The 15,216-nt window shown below is 71.4% G+C and overlaps 3 protein-coding genes across 4 annotated transcripts in view; all 3 read right to left on the bottom strand.

Annotated features, from left to right (window-relative positions):
• IKZF4 (IKAROS family zinc finger 4) overlaps positions 1-944 on the bottom strand; it is a 29,336-nt gene extending 28,392 nt beyond the window's left edge. Inside the window, 1 exon segment of the mRNA XM_076360594.1 lies at positions 885-944. The gene's annotated coding sequence lies outside the window, so the exon portion shown is untranslated.
• Positions 945-1,751: 807 nt separating this feature from the next.
• On the bottom strand, positions 1,752-4,336 carry SUOX (sulfite oxidase). 2 transcript variants are annotated; one of them, XM_076360547.1, is made up of 4 exons: positions 4,302-4,336; positions 4,046-4,088; positions 3,797-3,944; positions 1,752-3,289 (listed from the first exon to the last, which is right to left on the bottom strand). In XM_076360547.1, exons 2-4 carry the CDS (start codon positions 4,075-4,077, stop codon positions 1,859-1,861), a joined length of 1,611 nt encoding a protein of 536 aa, XP_076216662.1. In that variant the 5' UTR covers positions 4,078-4,088; positions 4,302-4,336; the 3' UTR covers positions 1,752-1,858. The 2 variants fall into 2 exon arrangements, with proteins under 2 accessions (XP_076216662.1, XP_076216663.1); XM_076360548.1 differs by lacking the exon at positions 4,302-4,336 and having other exon boundaries at positions 4,046-4,153.
• A 1,771-nt stretch (positions 4,337-6,107) lies between these two features.
• On the bottom strand, positions 6,108-11,712 carry RAB5B (RAB5B, member RAS oncogene family). Its single transcript, XM_076360581.1, is given in 7 exon segments — positions 6,108-7,223; positions 7,658-7,751; positions 7,883-8,005; positions 8,239-8,390; positions 8,921-9,065; positions 9,067-9,204; positions 11,694-11,712. Coding segments are annotated over 6 exon segments (648 nt in total). The 5' UTR covers positions 9,085-9,204; positions 11,694-11,712; the 3' UTR covers positions 6,108-7,107.
• Positions 11,713-15,216: the final 3,504 nt, after the last annotated feature.

Genomic DNA, 15,216 nt, shown 5'->3' with positions numbered 1-15,216 from the left:
GGAAACGATCCCAAACGCGGACGGACGGACAGACGGACCCCTCCACAGAACGGGGACAGAGAAACAGCACGAGAACTTCGGCGGGGCTCCCCGGCAGCCCCCGACGCCGTCGTCCCGCCGGTGAAGCCCGTTATTTCCCAGAAGCGTCATTTCATCGACCGCGCTGCTCTGGCGCCGAGGTGGGGTCCCCCGCGTCCCCCTCCCCGCCGGCAGGGGCCACCGCGGCCGGGCCCCAGGGAGGGAGGCGAGGTGCCTCCAGCCACCGCGTCCCCCGGAGGGGCCGAGTCTCGGGGCTGCGCCCCTGCGAGGAGGGGGGACACCCCCCCCCCCCGCCCGGGCCAGCTCCGGCCCCCCAGCTGTCCTGGGGAAAGGGGCTTGGGGAAGATTTCGGGGCCCGCCCCGGGGCGCAGCCCCCGGCACCCGCCGCCACAGCAGCCCCCCCCACCCCCGGGGGTGTCCTCACACCTCCCCAAAACACCTCCCGCTCCCTGCCCCCCCCCCCCAGACCCCACTCAAAACCGTGACACTCCCCCGAGACACAAGCCCGCGGGAGACGGACGCTCCCAGCCAAGAGCTGACGCCCCCCCTCCCCCAGCCAGCCCCCCCAGAAGAGACCCCCGACCCCCAGGGCAGCTCCCGCAGCCCCCCCCCCCCCCCCGGCGCACACCCCGGCCCGGCTCCCCCCACCGCCCCCCACCCCAGACAGCCCCCCCCCGGCCTGGTCGCACCCCACCGTCCCCCCCAAAACCAGCTGCCCCCCCTCCCCCCCGGCCCAATCACCCCCGCCCCCTGACAGCCCCCCCCCCCGCCCCCCGCCCAGGACAGCGGCCCCGGCCCAGCCGCCCCCCACCCCGCCCGGCCCCCCGACAGCGCCCCCCTCTCACCGGCGGGGCTCGGGGAGGGCCCCCCCGGCCCGGCCCGGCCGCGGGGCGTGGGGGAGCGGCGGGGGGGGCTCAGGGGCTCGGCGGCGGCGGCGGCTCCATCGGCGGCGGCTTCACCTGAGGAGGGCCCGGGCCCCCCCGCCCGCCCCGAGCCACTTCCGGCCCCCGCGCGCAGCCAGGCCGCGCAGCCGAGCGCCGACGCCCTCGAGCCGCCGGGAGGGGGGCGCCGCGGCCGCCATGGGCCGGCACGGGGGGCTCAGCCGAGCGCCGGCGCATCGAGCGGCCGCCGGCTGCCCAGGGGCGGGCAGCGGAGCGCCGAGAGCGCCGAGCGCGGGGCGGAGGGCCGAGGGCATCGATGGACCCGGGGGGCTTGTGCGGGGACGGTAATCGATAACCGATAATCGATAACCGATAATCGGTAACGGATACGGCGGCGACGGGCCGGAGCGGCGACGCACCGAGAGGTACCGGGACCCCGGGCTCAGCGGGACATCCCCCCCCCCCCCCTCCCGGAGGCGGCCATCAAGGGGCGCCCGTGAGCGGCGCCGGGGGCCGGGGGGGGTCTGTGGGGCCGGGGAGGGTCCCCCCTCGGGGCAGGGAGGCCGCAGGGCCGGGGGGGGGCTGTGGGGGCCGTACAGGCCCTGGGGGTCCCACGGGGAGGCTGTGGGGTCCTGGCGTGAATCCCATAGGGTCGGGGCTATGTAGGGTCCCAGGGGGTCCCAGGGTTACCCGGGGACAGAGGGGTCCCGCGGCAGAGGGGGGCAGACGGTGTGTAGGGCCGGGGGGGGGGGGGTCCCCCCCAGGGCCGCCCCCCACCCCCATCCCCGTCCCGCTACGGCGGCGCTGCCCCAGGAAACCGCTGAGTCCATAAAACTGCGCAATCTTTATGGAGCCACTTTCACACGTCGGGGGCTGTAAAAAGCGGCGACCTTTGAGCCGCCGCGGCCGCGGGCGAGCGGGGAAAGCTGCCGGGACGGTCAGTGGCCGACGGTGACGCGGACGCGGTGCCAGGCGTTGCTGAGGACCCCGCGCAGGTTCCAGATGGGCGCCACGGTGTCGGGCTGCACGTTGTAGCTGCCGTCCACCGCCTTGCAGACGATCTCCAGCTCGGCGCCCGCCGCCACCGGCGCCTGCAGCTCCCACAGCGCCCAGGCCCAGGCGCGACCCGGCGCCGGCCGCTCGCCCGCCAGCCGCGCCACCTGCCAGGTCCGGCCGCCGTCCAGCGAGACGTCCACCCGCACCACCTCCCGCCCGCCCCCGCTCCAGGCGTAGCCCTTCACCGTCAGCTCCCCCGCCGGCACCGCCGCCCCGGGGCGCGGGTGGGTGATGGCCGACTGCACCGGCAGCTCCTGGATGGCGGGCGCCGACGAGTAGTCCACCGTGTCCCAGTCCACGCAGGGGGAGAAGCCCTTGTAGTCGTTCTGCTGCCAGTGGCTGGGGCTCTCGGCCGGGCTGACGGCCACGCGCTGCAGCCACTTGACGCTGCGGGCGCCCACCACGCCGGGCACCACCACGCGCAGGGGGAAGCCGTGGTCGCGGGGCAGCTCCTCGCCGTTCATCTCGTAGGCCAGCAGCACGTCGGCGGCCGGGCTGACGGCGCGGCCGTAGGGGATGGAGGCGCCGTAGGGGGCCCCCCCAGCGTCGGCGTCCAGCCCCTCGAAGCAGACGTGCCACTCGCCCTCCCGCTCCGCCTCGAAGCCGGCCTGCAGCAGGACGTCGCGCAGCCGCGCGCCGCCCCAGCGGGCCGTGCTGATGGCCCCGATGTCCCACGCCAGCCCCTTGACGGGGCGGATGCGGCTCATCTCGGCCCGGCGGTTGCCAGCGCACTGCAGCGTGGCCGTCACCTCGTGCTTGGGGAAGCGGCTGCGCAGCTCGGCCAGCGACAGCGAGAGGGCCCGGCCCCCCGGCCCCTCCACCCGCAGCCGGTAGGAGCCGGGGTCCACCGCCGGCACCGGCAGGTGGTTGCGGGTGAAGAAGAGCTCGTTGGGGGTCAGGAAGCGCTCGGCCAGCAGCTCCGCCGGCGGCTCCGCGTTGAACGGCTTCTGGCTGTTGACGCGCAGCCCGGGGTGCCGGGGGGGGTCCCTGGCAAAGGGGTCCTGGGCGGCGTCGGGGGCCGGCGGCGCCTCCTTGGGGTCCAGCTCCCCCACCTTGTACTCCCGCAGCAGCTCCAGGACGTGGGGCTGGTTGTGGACGGCGTAGAGGGCCCAGAAGGGCTCCAGGGCCCCGCCGGCCGCCAGCAGCAGCTTGTCGGCCCCCCCGGGGTGCAGCTCCACGAAGTCGGTGACGTCGAAGACCTCGGTGCCGTGGGTCACCCAGACGCGGTCCCGGGGGGAGCGGTGCCGCCCCACCTCCTCCCGCGTGTACAGGGGGTAGCGGGGGGCGGGGGTGGCCTGGGCCGCCTGGGCGCCCTGGGGGACCCCGGCCCCGTCAGCGGGGAACGCTGCACCCGCTGCCCCCTCCCCGGGGGGGGGGGGTGTCCCCTCCCCGGGGGGTGCCCCCATTGCCCCCCGCCAGGACCCCGAGGTCTCCCCCCCAAACCCGGCACCCCGGTGTGGTGACCCGCAGCCGGGGGGGGGGACGTGGCACCCCCTGCCCCCCCCCAGCTGGACCCCAGTGTACCTGTGCCAGAGAAGGAGCGGGGGGGGGGTATCCCAGAGGATCCGGGCATCCCGGTGCTGCGCCCCCCCAGGATCCAGCCCCCCCCGGTGCTGCACCCCTGGGACCCCGCTGACGCCCCCCCCCCCGGGACTCAGCCCCCCCCCGCGGTGCCCCTGTCCCAGAGAAGGACACAGGGGTGTCCGCCCCCCCGGAGGATCCGGGCATCCCGGTGCTCCCCCCCCCCGGGACCTCACCGTCCCGGTGCTTCTCCCCCCCCGGTGCCGCCCCCCCCCCCACCCCGGACTCCCCCCGCTCACCCGCCGCCGCCGCTCTCCGTAGGCCAGGACGGCTCCGAGGCCCAGCAGCGCCGCCAGCACCGGGGCCGCCCCCCGGCGTCCCCCCGCGGCCGGACCGCCGGGGGGGAACCGTGAGCAGCCGCGGCAGGACAGCGGCAGCGGCGGGAGCCTGCGGGGAGAGCGGAGCTGAGACCGGGGCGGGGGGGTGGGGGGGGGGGCGGCGGCGGCAGCACCGGGGTCCGCGGGGAGCCCCGACGGGGCGGCTCCTACCTGCGCCCGGCGACGGCTCGGAGCAGCAGCATCGCGGCGGCACCTGGGCGGGAGAGAGCGGCTGGGGCGGGCACCGGGCACCGTTACCGGGAACCGGCCCCGGGGGAGCCCCCAACGGCCCCGGGGGAAGCGGGCACCAGGGACCTGCGTGGGGCATCCCCGCTCCTCCCCGACCCTCCCGCTCCGGTGCGGTGTCCCCGTCCCCCGTGTCTCTCCCCCCCCCCTCCCCCGCCCCGGGTCCCGGTCCGCCGCGCACCTGCGTTACGGCTCCGTTAGCGCGAGCTCCCGCCCGGCCTCTGCCTCTTTAAGAGAGGGGCCGATGGGCGTGGCCTCAACGGGGGGCGCGGGCCCGGGCCCGCCGGCCACGCCCCCCTCCCGGCCCCGAAGGGGCGGCGTGGGCGTGGCTCACACCCGCAAGCGGGGGGGGGGCACCAGGGGCGGGATTTAAAGGGGCAACGGCGAAGGGATTTAAAGGGGCAACGGCGAAGGGATTTAAAGGGGCAACGGCGAAGGGATTTAAAGGGCCAGCTGTGCCACCGGGTCGCCCCCCCCCCCCCCCCTGCCGGTTCCCCGGGATCCGTCCCGTTCCTCTCCCCGGGCGAGCGTCGGCCAACACCCGGGAGGGGGCCGCCGCCCAGCTGGCCGCTCCGATAAACGTTATCAGGGCAGGGCTGGGGCCTCGCACCGGCTGTTGGCACCGGGAAGGAGCCGGAGCCGTCGCGGAGCGACGGCTCCGGCTCCTTCCCGGTGCCAACAGCCGGGAGAGGTGGTGTCCAACCCCCCCACCCCCCCCAACCCCTCCCTGAGCACACAGAGGGTGTTTTTCCTTTTTTTTTTTGTTGTTTGGTTTTACTTACATTAAATACATCGGTAAACCGGCGGTTGAGTTCTGTTACCATGATTGTTATTTAAATGCGATGGAGGAGCAAAAGAAAGGGGGGGGGGGAAAACCCAAACCAAACCAAAAAAAAAGAAATAAAATAAAATAATTATTATCGGAGAAGCAGCAGAAGAAAAAGAAAAGAGCGAGAAAAGCTGCAGTGTCCCCATTTGGTCCAGGGTTTTGGCCAGAAGACGGGGCGGAGGCGGGGGGGGGGAAGAAGAGGCGGCGCTGCCGGCATCGTCTGGGCGGTTTAGGGTCACCGCGGCGGGGGGGAATGGGGTCCCCCAGCCCCGGTTAAATACAAGTCACCGATTCGGGGAAGGGGGGGGGGGGCTCCACCAGCCGGACCCCCAGCCCGAGAGAAGCCACAAGCGTCGCCCACGCCGCGGCACGAGGCTCCGCCGGCACGGCACGGCGGCAGTGGGGATGCGAGGGAAGCCAGACAGTCCCTCGGGGGGGGGGGGGGCTGACCCACGGTGGGGGCCGGGGGTTTATCTGCCTGCAGGCTCTGCCCCCGCGGTGGGGGGGCTTCATATGAGACGGGTCCCTCCGCCCCACAGCCACGGCCCCGGGAGCGAGCGGGTCCCACGCTGACCCCGTGGGCCCTGGGGGGTCCCCAGAGCCCCCCCACCCTGCAAGCAGGACCCCCCCCTGGGGAGGGCCCGGGAAGCCCGGCCCGACCCCAGAGGCCGGCAGACAGGGGGGTGCTCCCGACAGGCGCTGGGAGCGACAGGATCAGGCCCCAGCCAGCACCGGCTGCGGAGCGAGGGACCCATCGCCCGGAGGGTGCTCTGCCCTCTGCAGACGCGCCGCCGCTTCGGGGTGTCCCGCATGGGGGTGTCCCCGCTCTGGGGTGTCCCCGCGCGTTGCGGCGCCCTGACCAGAGGCGCCTGCGCAGCGCCCAGGGGTGCCACCTGCCTCCCCCCCACACCCCCCCCCCCCCAGAGAGGGGGTTGTCTCCGTGGGGGCCTTTCACTCCGCTGCTGGGACCGACCGACCGACGGCGCCTGGCAACGTCCCGACTCTCCCGAGCGCGGCCGCGCCGCGACCGAGGGTTTCTCCAGCCGAGAACGCTCCTTAGGGAAAGCAGAAACAAAACGAAGTCAGCGGGGGGCCTCCCTCCCCCTCCGCCGCCCCCGGGGGCCGGGACCCACGAGGACCGAAAGAACAACAAAAAGAAAAACCCCCAAGGTGCATCTTAACGGGACGTTTCCACGACTAAAGTGCAAACCAGAGACATCCCTCGCCCGCCGCCGGCCAGGGGGGACGGGGACAAATCGTGGAGCAAGAGGAGAGAGATGGGCGGGTTCATCGCCGCCGGCGCGGCCGCTCGCTCGCGCCCCGACCGCGTGGGGATCGCCGGAGGGACGCGGCCGCGGCGGTAACGTGCGACAGCTCTACGGGCGAAGGTGGGGAAGGGTGGCTCGTGGTTGGCTTCACGGCGACGGGTGCTCAGGGTCCAGCGGTCGCCCCGCTTCCCCCCTCCCCCTATAAAAAGTCCCCAGGCACTTCCGATCCTCCAGCAAAAGAAAGAAAGAAAGAAAAAAAAAAAAAGGCCACCTAGGAAGAAATTAAGGACACCGCAGCTTTCCTCCCCCCCCGACAGCCGAACAGAAGGAACAGGAGGGGTGTGGGGTGGGGGGGGGAAATTAAAAAAGAAATCCATGACAGACCCCCTCGGAAAAATCCCGTGTTTTCTGGAGGTCTCCGGTTCCAGCTGGTTCGCCACAACACGAACCTCCGAGGCCGACGCTGCCACCTCCTCGGGTCTCTTCCCCGCCCCAGCTCTACGGGGAGGGTGGAAGGAGAGACGTTAACGGGAACACAGGTTTACCAAAGCAGAGAGGGAGGTGGGAGAGGGAGGAGGAGGAGGAGGACGGAGGGAGAAATCAGAGCGTTAGGTCGCTATTTGCACCTATAATACAAAGTGAAGAAGAGTTTGTTTTTTTTTGGAAGTTAAGTCCCCGGCTGATCTAGTTCCACTGCCTTCGGGATGGTGGTAACGGGTGTCTGGTGGTGGTTTTGAAGCGTTAAAAAGTGCAGTTAGAGGGAGCTCTCGGGAGGGTTTTGGTTCAGACGGGTTTCTCGGTGTGCCGTTATGGAGGTGAGGTGTGGTGGACGGGGATGGAGGTTATATCTTAGCTCTTCCTCTCGCGCGGGCGCTGGCGGAGGCCGCCCTTCAGTTGCTACAGCACTGGCTCTTGTTCTGCTGGCTCTGCTCGTGCAGGTCCACGCCTCTGCTCCTGCCCGCCGCTCCGCTCGTGCTCTGGGGCTCGCTCTTTGGCAGCTTCTTGGCTGGAGGGGGAAGAGGGGCGAAATGGCGGCGGGAACGGGACGGGGACCGTCCCCGCGGCACAGCCCCGCTGCTGCAGGCTTCGGGGCAGGCAGAGGGAGCCGGCAGGGCCCTGCCTCCAGCGCAGCGGAGGCCCTGAAGCCATCCCGGCCGCACCGGCGAGGCCCAGGCGCCTGCCAGGCGCTTCCCCGGGGGGAAAGAGCAGTTTCCCTTCGAGCTGCTCTCGCACCGAGCGTCGGCTCCATGCGCCTCGCTGCCGAGCCCCGGTAGCAGCACCGCAGCCCGTGGCACAGCTACGGCCGGGCCACGAGGAGCCGCGCTCACCGGAGGGCAGGACAGACACCCGCTCTGCTCAGCCTCCCAAAAAACTCTGAGGGCGGGAGGGGAGACCCCCTTACACCCCGCCCTCGCCCCCCAGCCGCTCCCGGAGCCTCACCGATGGCCAAGAAGAGGTCGTTCACATTCATCGCTGTCTTGGCCGACGTCTCCATGAACAATAGGCTGTTGTCATCTGCGTAGGCCTGCGCCTCCTGCAAGAGACGCGAGCAGCCGGGTGAGGGTCCGGCGGCCGAAGCTCCGGCACGTCGCCCGTGGCGGCGCCGAGGGGGGGACGGGGATGGGAGCTCGCACGGGCCCGGAGGAGCCCCGGGCCGACACGTACTTCATATTCCACCATGCGTTTGCTGGCCAGGTCAGCCTTGTTGCCTGCCAGGGCGATCACGATGCTGGGGCTGGCTTGTCTCTGCAGCTCCTTCACCCATGTCTTCGCCCGTGCAAACGTTTCCTAGGAGCAGAGGTGGGAACTCAAGGCTCGTCCCACCGCTGCGCTGCAAGGTGGGCGTCTTAGAGGGACCCCCGCCACGGCAAGAGCCGCCCCCGCCTCCCTGCGAGGAGGTGGCCCCCGGGAGACCCCCGCAAGCCACGAGCGCCCCCTGAGCCGCACAGGCCTTCGCTCCCGGGGGGTTTAACCGAGGTGCCTCGCGCCTGGCAGCCGAGGAGCGCGGAGAGGGACCCTACCTGGTTGGTGATATCATAGACCACGATGGCAGCTTGCGCCCCCCGGTAGTACATCGGGGCCAGACTGTGGTATCTCTCCTGGCCGGCCGTATCCCAGATCTCAAACTTTACCGTTGTGTCATCCAGGCAGACGGACTGTGTAAGGAACGCCGCTGCCGGGAGGAAAGACGGAGTTAGCATCGCGTCGGCCAGCCCCGCTGCGGGCAGGTACCCAATGGGCAGCGGGGAACCCTCCCCACACCCCCAGTCCGGCCCCGGAAGGGATGCGGACCTGGGTGCACCCCGACGCCGCAGCCGGCTCCGGGACCGTCACATCGAGCCCGGCTTGCGGAGGAAAAAAAATCACCAAATAAATAAAAAAAAAATCCCGTCCGCTCCGCGCGAGCGGCGTGCTTACAGCACGGGCTCCCGCACCGGCTGCAGCCCGGAGACCACCGCATCCACCGAGGCGTCACCACCCGCCGCCACGAGACGGCAGGACGAGGCGCGGGGACCGGGGCCAGAGCCGGCCCCGCAACGCGGCACGCCGGCTGCCGCGGGCCTGGTCCACGTACCGCGGGCTTGTATTTAATGGGAAGCAAAACCGGCGCAAGGCAAAGCCGTGGCGATGGGGCTGCGGGCGCCCGAGAGCGTTACTGGAGGGTGCTGGAGCCCCCACGACGGGCGCCTCTCGCCGACTCACCGCCGATGGTGCTCTCCTGGTACTCATGGAACTGGCCCTTGACGAAGCGCAGCACCAGGCTGGATTTCCCCACCGCCGACTCGCCCAGCAGCACCAGCTTGAACTGACAGATTTTACTGGCTTGGGACTGCCCGTTCGGCCTGGCGGGCTCCTCTGCTGGTCATGGCCTGGGTGCTGCTGGCGCCGCGCGCCCTGCTAACCGGAGAGCCGGGAAGGCACCGAGGCGTGTCCGCGCCGGGCAGGGGCTGGGTGCAGGGTGCTGGCCTTTGATCCGCTCGGCTGTCCTGAAGGGAGGAGGAGAAGAGCCGTCGGCACGCTGAACGCACAACGGCGCGGTGCCCCCGCGTCCCCCCCCGCGACGGCATCACCTCCACGGGGACAGGCTCTGCCGAGCCCTTAGCGGGCAAAACTCTTCTTGCCTCAAGCTAGAACACGCTCCTCGTTCCGGGGTCTTTCCCCCCACGTGGGGTCTTTCCCCAGGCGCCCCGCAGCAGCACGTGGCGCAGACCCGCAGGCCACGGCTCCGCTCCCCCAGCCTCTGTTCCAGAGGGATTTCACGGAGCAGTAAATTGGTCGGCAGGAGCTAATCCGAGAGCCAGGCAGACGGGATCCTCGCGGCCGAGGCGGCTGGGAGTGAGTCAGCAGTCCTCCCAGCCCTCCCGCTCCCGGCGAGCGGCTCCCGGGCCGGGACGCGCCGCGTTGCGCCGCCGGAGACGAGGAGCCGGGGCAGCGGGGAAGGGGCGGCAGGAGAGCGGCCGGCCGGCCGGCAGCGAGCAGCTCCAGGCCCGGACCGCTCGTCTTTATGCGGCAGCCGGGGAGATGCCACAACGGCTCCGGCTGCCTCCCCGCCAGCCGGCCGGGAGGAGGGGTTGGAAACAAACTCCCCAGCTCTGCCTTAAGGTTCCTCGGTCCTGGTTTGGTTACCCCCCCACCCCCTCCGCCCCCGTTTTTGCTTTGTTTTCCACACTGGACAAGAGCAGCAGGGGTCTGACGGAGCCGCTTGGGCTGGGGGTGCAGACTGCATCCCCCAACCCCAGCATAAAGCATCGCCACCGGCAGCCGGTCGTGCGCCCCACCGGCACCAGCCCGCGGCCGGCTGGGCAGCTCTGCCCGGCTGGAGCTGCCCTCTGCCCCCAGGCAGCCGGCACTCGCGATCCCGGCCGGGGAGCAGGCTGCCCGCTCAAATCCGGGCGTCAGCGGGATGAAGCGCAGCACCCGGAACGACGCGGCTCCTCGAAGCCCGAGGGGGGGGGCGCTGGGAGGGGGCACTCGGAGACAAAACCCGAGGGTCACTGGGCAGCCGGAGTTTCGGCTTCCGTGGTTCACACGCCCAGAGAACAGCGGGAGAAAGCGGGATTTGTGTTTTCCTTCAGGCGCTAATCTCGCCCTCCCTTGTCGCGCTCCGGTCCCAAGGTTGCGGGGCCGCAGCAGAGATTCACCCGCGCCGGCGGGGCCAGGCAGGCGACAGGACGAGGATCGCAGAGACCAGAACCGACAAGCGGAAAGTCGTTTGTTGCCGGTTCCCCTTCCCCGTCTGCCTGAAGACGTAAGCAGGGCTAAAGCCGGACAAGCCCGGTAGGAAACGCTCGCTAACACGGACCCCGACCAGCCGTTCCCGGACCCCTCCAGGAGAAGGGGGATCGCCCTCGCCTCCCCCGAGGCACAGCAAAGCCCTGGGAACACAGACTCATCGGCGCGGCGCTCGCCGGGTGCAGGGAACGCTGCCTCCTTCCTCCAGCACCGCTCAGGAGAGGGACGGCTCGGCAACGGCCTCGGCAGCATCCCGAGCGCGGCTCGGCACGAGCCGCCGGGAAGCAGCCGGCGCAGCCCGGCTGCCAGACTCCTGCCGGTTCTCTTTGGTTTGATCCAGAACGGCGTCGGGAGAGCTCGCACAGGATGAGGCCGGGCACGGGATGAGGTTCAGGATCGCTCCAGCCAAGCGTTACTCTCACGAGCTTAGAGGCAGGGCTGAAGATTTTACAAGTATTTTAACTATTCCGAGCAGAAATCCCCGTCCCGGCAGCAACGCAGCCCGTGACGAGGCCAGGGCAGAGAGCAGGACCCGCTCCAGCGGCGGCACCGGGGCAGGACGCTCATTTCGGCTCCAGCCGCCCTGGGACCCCCTGCATCTCACCAGGACCGGCCGCCGCGGCTGCCCAGCCTGGGCGCTGCCCCCTCCCCCCCCCCCCCCGCCCTTGCCCCGCGACGGGGCTGAAGCAGAGGGACCGGCTCACCGACCGTCCGTCCGCGGCTCGGCCCTTGGCTTCCCTCTGCCAGCCAGATCAGCTCCTTCCCCTGCAAATATCGCCGAGCTCTGAAGCAACCGCTGCTGGAATCTGCTTTGGGAACAGACCCGCCTCGCCCTCTCCAAGTCTGTCCTCGCCCTCCTTTGCCAGCTCAGCCCGGCGCTGCCGGGGCCGGGCCCTTCCGCAGGCCGGGAGCGACAGCCTGGGTCCCAAGCCAGCCCCTGAGCACGTCCTGCAGCCCGGCTCCCTCAGACCACCCTCTGCCTCAGCTCCCTCCTTCCTCGGGGGTGACTTCCCTGCCAAAAAGCCGCTCTTCTCACTTGCCCCCCCCCCCCCCCCCGCGCTGCGCCCCGCTGCTATTTCGGCAGCGGCCCTGGGCTCCTCGCAGGGTGCGGAGGTCGAGGGCACCCGCACAGACCCCGGCCGCAGCCCCAGCCCCGTCACACGAGGCAGCAGCTGGCCCCGGGCGGGGGGGGGGGGGGGGGCCTCCGCAGCACCACGCCGTTGGATCTCCACCACCCGCTCACCGGGGATTTACGACACCGGGTCCCGTCATCCTGCTCCGCAGCTTCAGCTGGAGCCGCGCGGCGAGCGCCCAGAATAGATCCTGCGCTTATTTATAAGGGAGGAGCTGCCGGGCAGCCACGGGCGAAGGGCTCCGGCCCGGAGGGGGACGGTTCCTCCCCGCCGGCCCCGGCGCAGGCCCCGACGGACAGGGACCAGCCGGGACCCCCGACTGCGGGGACCGGCAAGCGGCTTCACCGGGCGCCCGGCCTCACGCCGCGCCTCTCCGCTGGCAGCCGTTCGGCACAAACCCCGAGTCACCTTTTCCGGGACCTCGGGAGCCACCTGGCCTGTGGACCCCCGCTGTCTGCGGACCCCCGGCCCCCGCCATCGCATGGGTCTCCTCCTCCTCCTCCAGATGGCGAGGTGGGAGCTGCCTCCTCCACACTGCTCAGGTGGGTGCTCCCGGGAGAAGCTCTGCGCGGAGCGAGCTCCCGGACGAAGCCATCGCCGTCCCACGAAGCCGTCGGCTGCTGGGAGCCCTCCAGGGTTTGCCGGAGAAACGGCCCCGAGGCTTCGGCTGTTCTCACCCGAGCCGCCGACGTCTGGGGCTGGGACGGCTCCGTCCTCGCCGCCCCCCCCTCGCTCAGCAGGACCCCGAGGCACCACCCAGGCATGGCCGCCCCTGGAAGGAGCCGCTTCTCCTGCCCGGGAGCTGCTTCGGGACGCACAGACTGAAAGCGCAGCAGCCATGAAACCCCCCCGCCTGCACCAGGGCTTCTCCGAGGGATTAAGGAAGATACAACGCTCAAATCCAGCTTCCCTCAGGCGAAGCTGGGCTTCGGGGCATCAGAAGATCCATGGACCCCCGAGACAACCAGGTCTTCACACTAAAACATCGCCACAACAGGTGAAGGGTTGACTATACCTCGATCTATAGGAGTCTGCAGCTATTTCTGGCGCGCTTTCGCGTCATCAGCAATTACTGTTAGCTGCTGGTTGAGCGAGATTTACGGAGCGACACGGCAAGCGCCGACAACCACGAGCGGGGCTACAAAACCTGCCGGGATGAATCCGCTCCTCCCCGCCGCCGCGGCGGAGGCTTTCCCCGGCCGAGGGCTGCGCCGGCACCGGCAAACGGGTCGACCGGTGCCCGACGAGGTTCAGGGAGCCCGCGGACGCCTCGCTCCGTCTCCTCCAAAGCGCCCTTCCCAAACGGGATCCCAAAAGCTCCCGCAGCCTCCCCGCGCCGCCGGGACGCGGCGTTCGGAGGCAGCGTCTCACCCACCTGCCCAACCGCCAGCGGGACTGCCGAGCCCGTGGCTGAGCGTGCCGAGGGCCGCGCCGGCTGAACCGCGCTCGGGAGAAGGGGGCATCCTTCGCAGAGGAGGGTTGCAACAGCCCGTCTGGGCTAACTGCTTTCCTGTTGCCAGCGATACTTTTCCGATGTCCCAATCGCGCTCGAGCAACCACCCAGAGGTGTGCGGGGGCTCGGCCCACCGCGGGTTCACCCAGCCGGTGCTGGGGGGCTGCCGATTACGGAGGGAGCCCGGCTTTGCCGCGCAGGCAGGCAGCCCGTGCCGAGGGAGCTCCGGCTGGCGGAGCAAACCTGAGCCAGTACACGCCGGTGAGCATCGTACAAAGTCATCCCGTGGCTCTCGTCGTTAGGCATCCCTCCCTAATGAAATATTGAGATCTCGTGACTCAGCCAGCTCCGACGGCTCGGTGACGTGAAGGTGGCGGCGAGCTCCCGCGGAGGACGCGGAGACCCGGCTCTCCCCCGACCCGCACGGCACGTAAAGCCTGCCGGTTACAGCAGCCGTACTCGAGCCATCGTGCCGCGGAGCCGGTTCACAGCCCGGTCGAGGGACGGGCTCCGGCCCCGTTCGGCTGCACGCCATCCCCCCACGCCTCACCGGCATCACACCCGAGATAGCGCCGGCGCACGCTCAAGGCCACCTCGGCGAAGCTTCCCGTCCTCCCAGGAGGGATCCAGGCTCTGCTCTGGCACCGAGCCGCCGCTCGCTGCAGGTGCCCGGCACAAACGGCGAGTCCTGCACAGACTCGAGGGATCCGGCCCGGCCCAACACCCGCAGCTGGGGGTCCGGGGCCGGCGCTGCCGCAGGGGTTGCCCTTTGGAAGAGGAACCCGGCGGGCGGCTTCTCGGGAGAGCAGACCAGCATTTATCGATCCGCTCTCCCACGACAGCGCCGGGTCCCTCCATCTTGCACCGATTTGGGCAGCTCCCCACCCTGCGCCAGCAGGTTCGGCAAGGACCGAGACCCGCTTGCCGGGGACAGGGACGCTCGCCCCTCCTTCCTCGGGGTGGCCAAAGCCGCAGCCCAGGAGCCCAACCCCACGGCCCGGTCAGCGCCTCCGGCAGGTTTCCTCTGAGCCAGGAGAGGCTCGGGAAGCCAAAGCTCCGGGCCAAAGCGCAGGGGAAGCCCCGTTTCTGGGGGAGCCGCGGCTCCACAGCGGGTCCGGTGCGGAAATCGGTGGGAAAGCTGAAAACACGGCAGACGCGCATCCCGTAGGGAGTTGCGGGAAACGGGCTGCGGAAAGCCGTGGCCTCTCCCGGCTCACCTGGACGCCTCGTGGAGCCTCGCGCACCCACCGGACGGCTCGGCCTCGCCGGGCAGGGGCCGGTGCCGCTCCGCAGGGATCTCAGGAGCCCTCTTGGCCTCCGCGTCCGTGATTCACTTCCCCCCCCCCCTTAACCTGCTGCGAGCATCTGATTTTACACCGGGGTCTCGCAGGGGCAGACGGGACGAGCCCGAGCACCGGGGGCCTCTCGGGCACCAGGAGCCCCCAGCCCGACGTCTACCGCTCCAGCACCTCCCAGGGCACCAGCTCGGGGGCGGGGGGGGCACCCCCCACATCCCTCCGCCGGGGACAGCCCGGCCGCACCAGCTCCCTCCCCGCGGCCCGGGGAAGCCCCCGCTCCCGGCGCCCCGACAGGCAGGGAGGGGACCGCGGGCCCCACAGCGGGGCCAGGGACGGCCAAGGGGGAGCGGCGGGCGGCAGGGGGGGCCCACGGCCGCTGTCCCTGGGGGCGGGGGGGGGGGGGGGGGGCGAGGACACCCCCGCAACGGGCAGCGGCTGCTGCCTCCCCCGGGAAGGGATTCAGGCCCGGGGGCGGGCGAGCCGCCGGCGCCGGGGGGGGCGGGGGTGCCTCCCAGCACTCCAGCTGCCCCCCGGCCCGGAGGGGTAACCCGGGGGGGGGGTTACAGCAGCCCCCGGCCCCCCGGAGGGACACCCGCCGCCCTCGCCCCCACGCGCTCCGCCTGGGGGGGACCGGAGCCCCCCCCGGCCCCGAGTTCACCCCCCCCGGGCCTCGGCACCGCCACCGCCCCAGGCCTCCGCGGCCCCCGGAACCCTCCCCACACGCCCCGACCCGAAGCCGCCCTCCCCGCGGCTGCCCCCGGCCCCCCCCCGGCCCGCGCCCCCCCCCGGTACCTCGGCGCCCGGCCCGGCCCGGCCCTCCCGTCGCGGCCCCCGAGCGCACAAACAGCGGCTCAACCAACCCTCCTGGCGCGGGGCGGGATT

This window comes from Aptenodytes patagonicus, chromosome 27 (assembly GCF_965638725.1).
Source record: "Aptenodytes patagonicus chromosome 27, bAptPat1.pri.cur, whole genome shotgun sequence".
NCBI lineage: Eukaryota > Metazoa > Chordata > Aves > Sphenisciformes > Spheniscidae > Aptenodytes > Aptenodytes patagonicus.
Note: the sequence above shows the minus strand (reverse complement) of the source record. Positions and strands in the feature narration are given on the sequence as shown.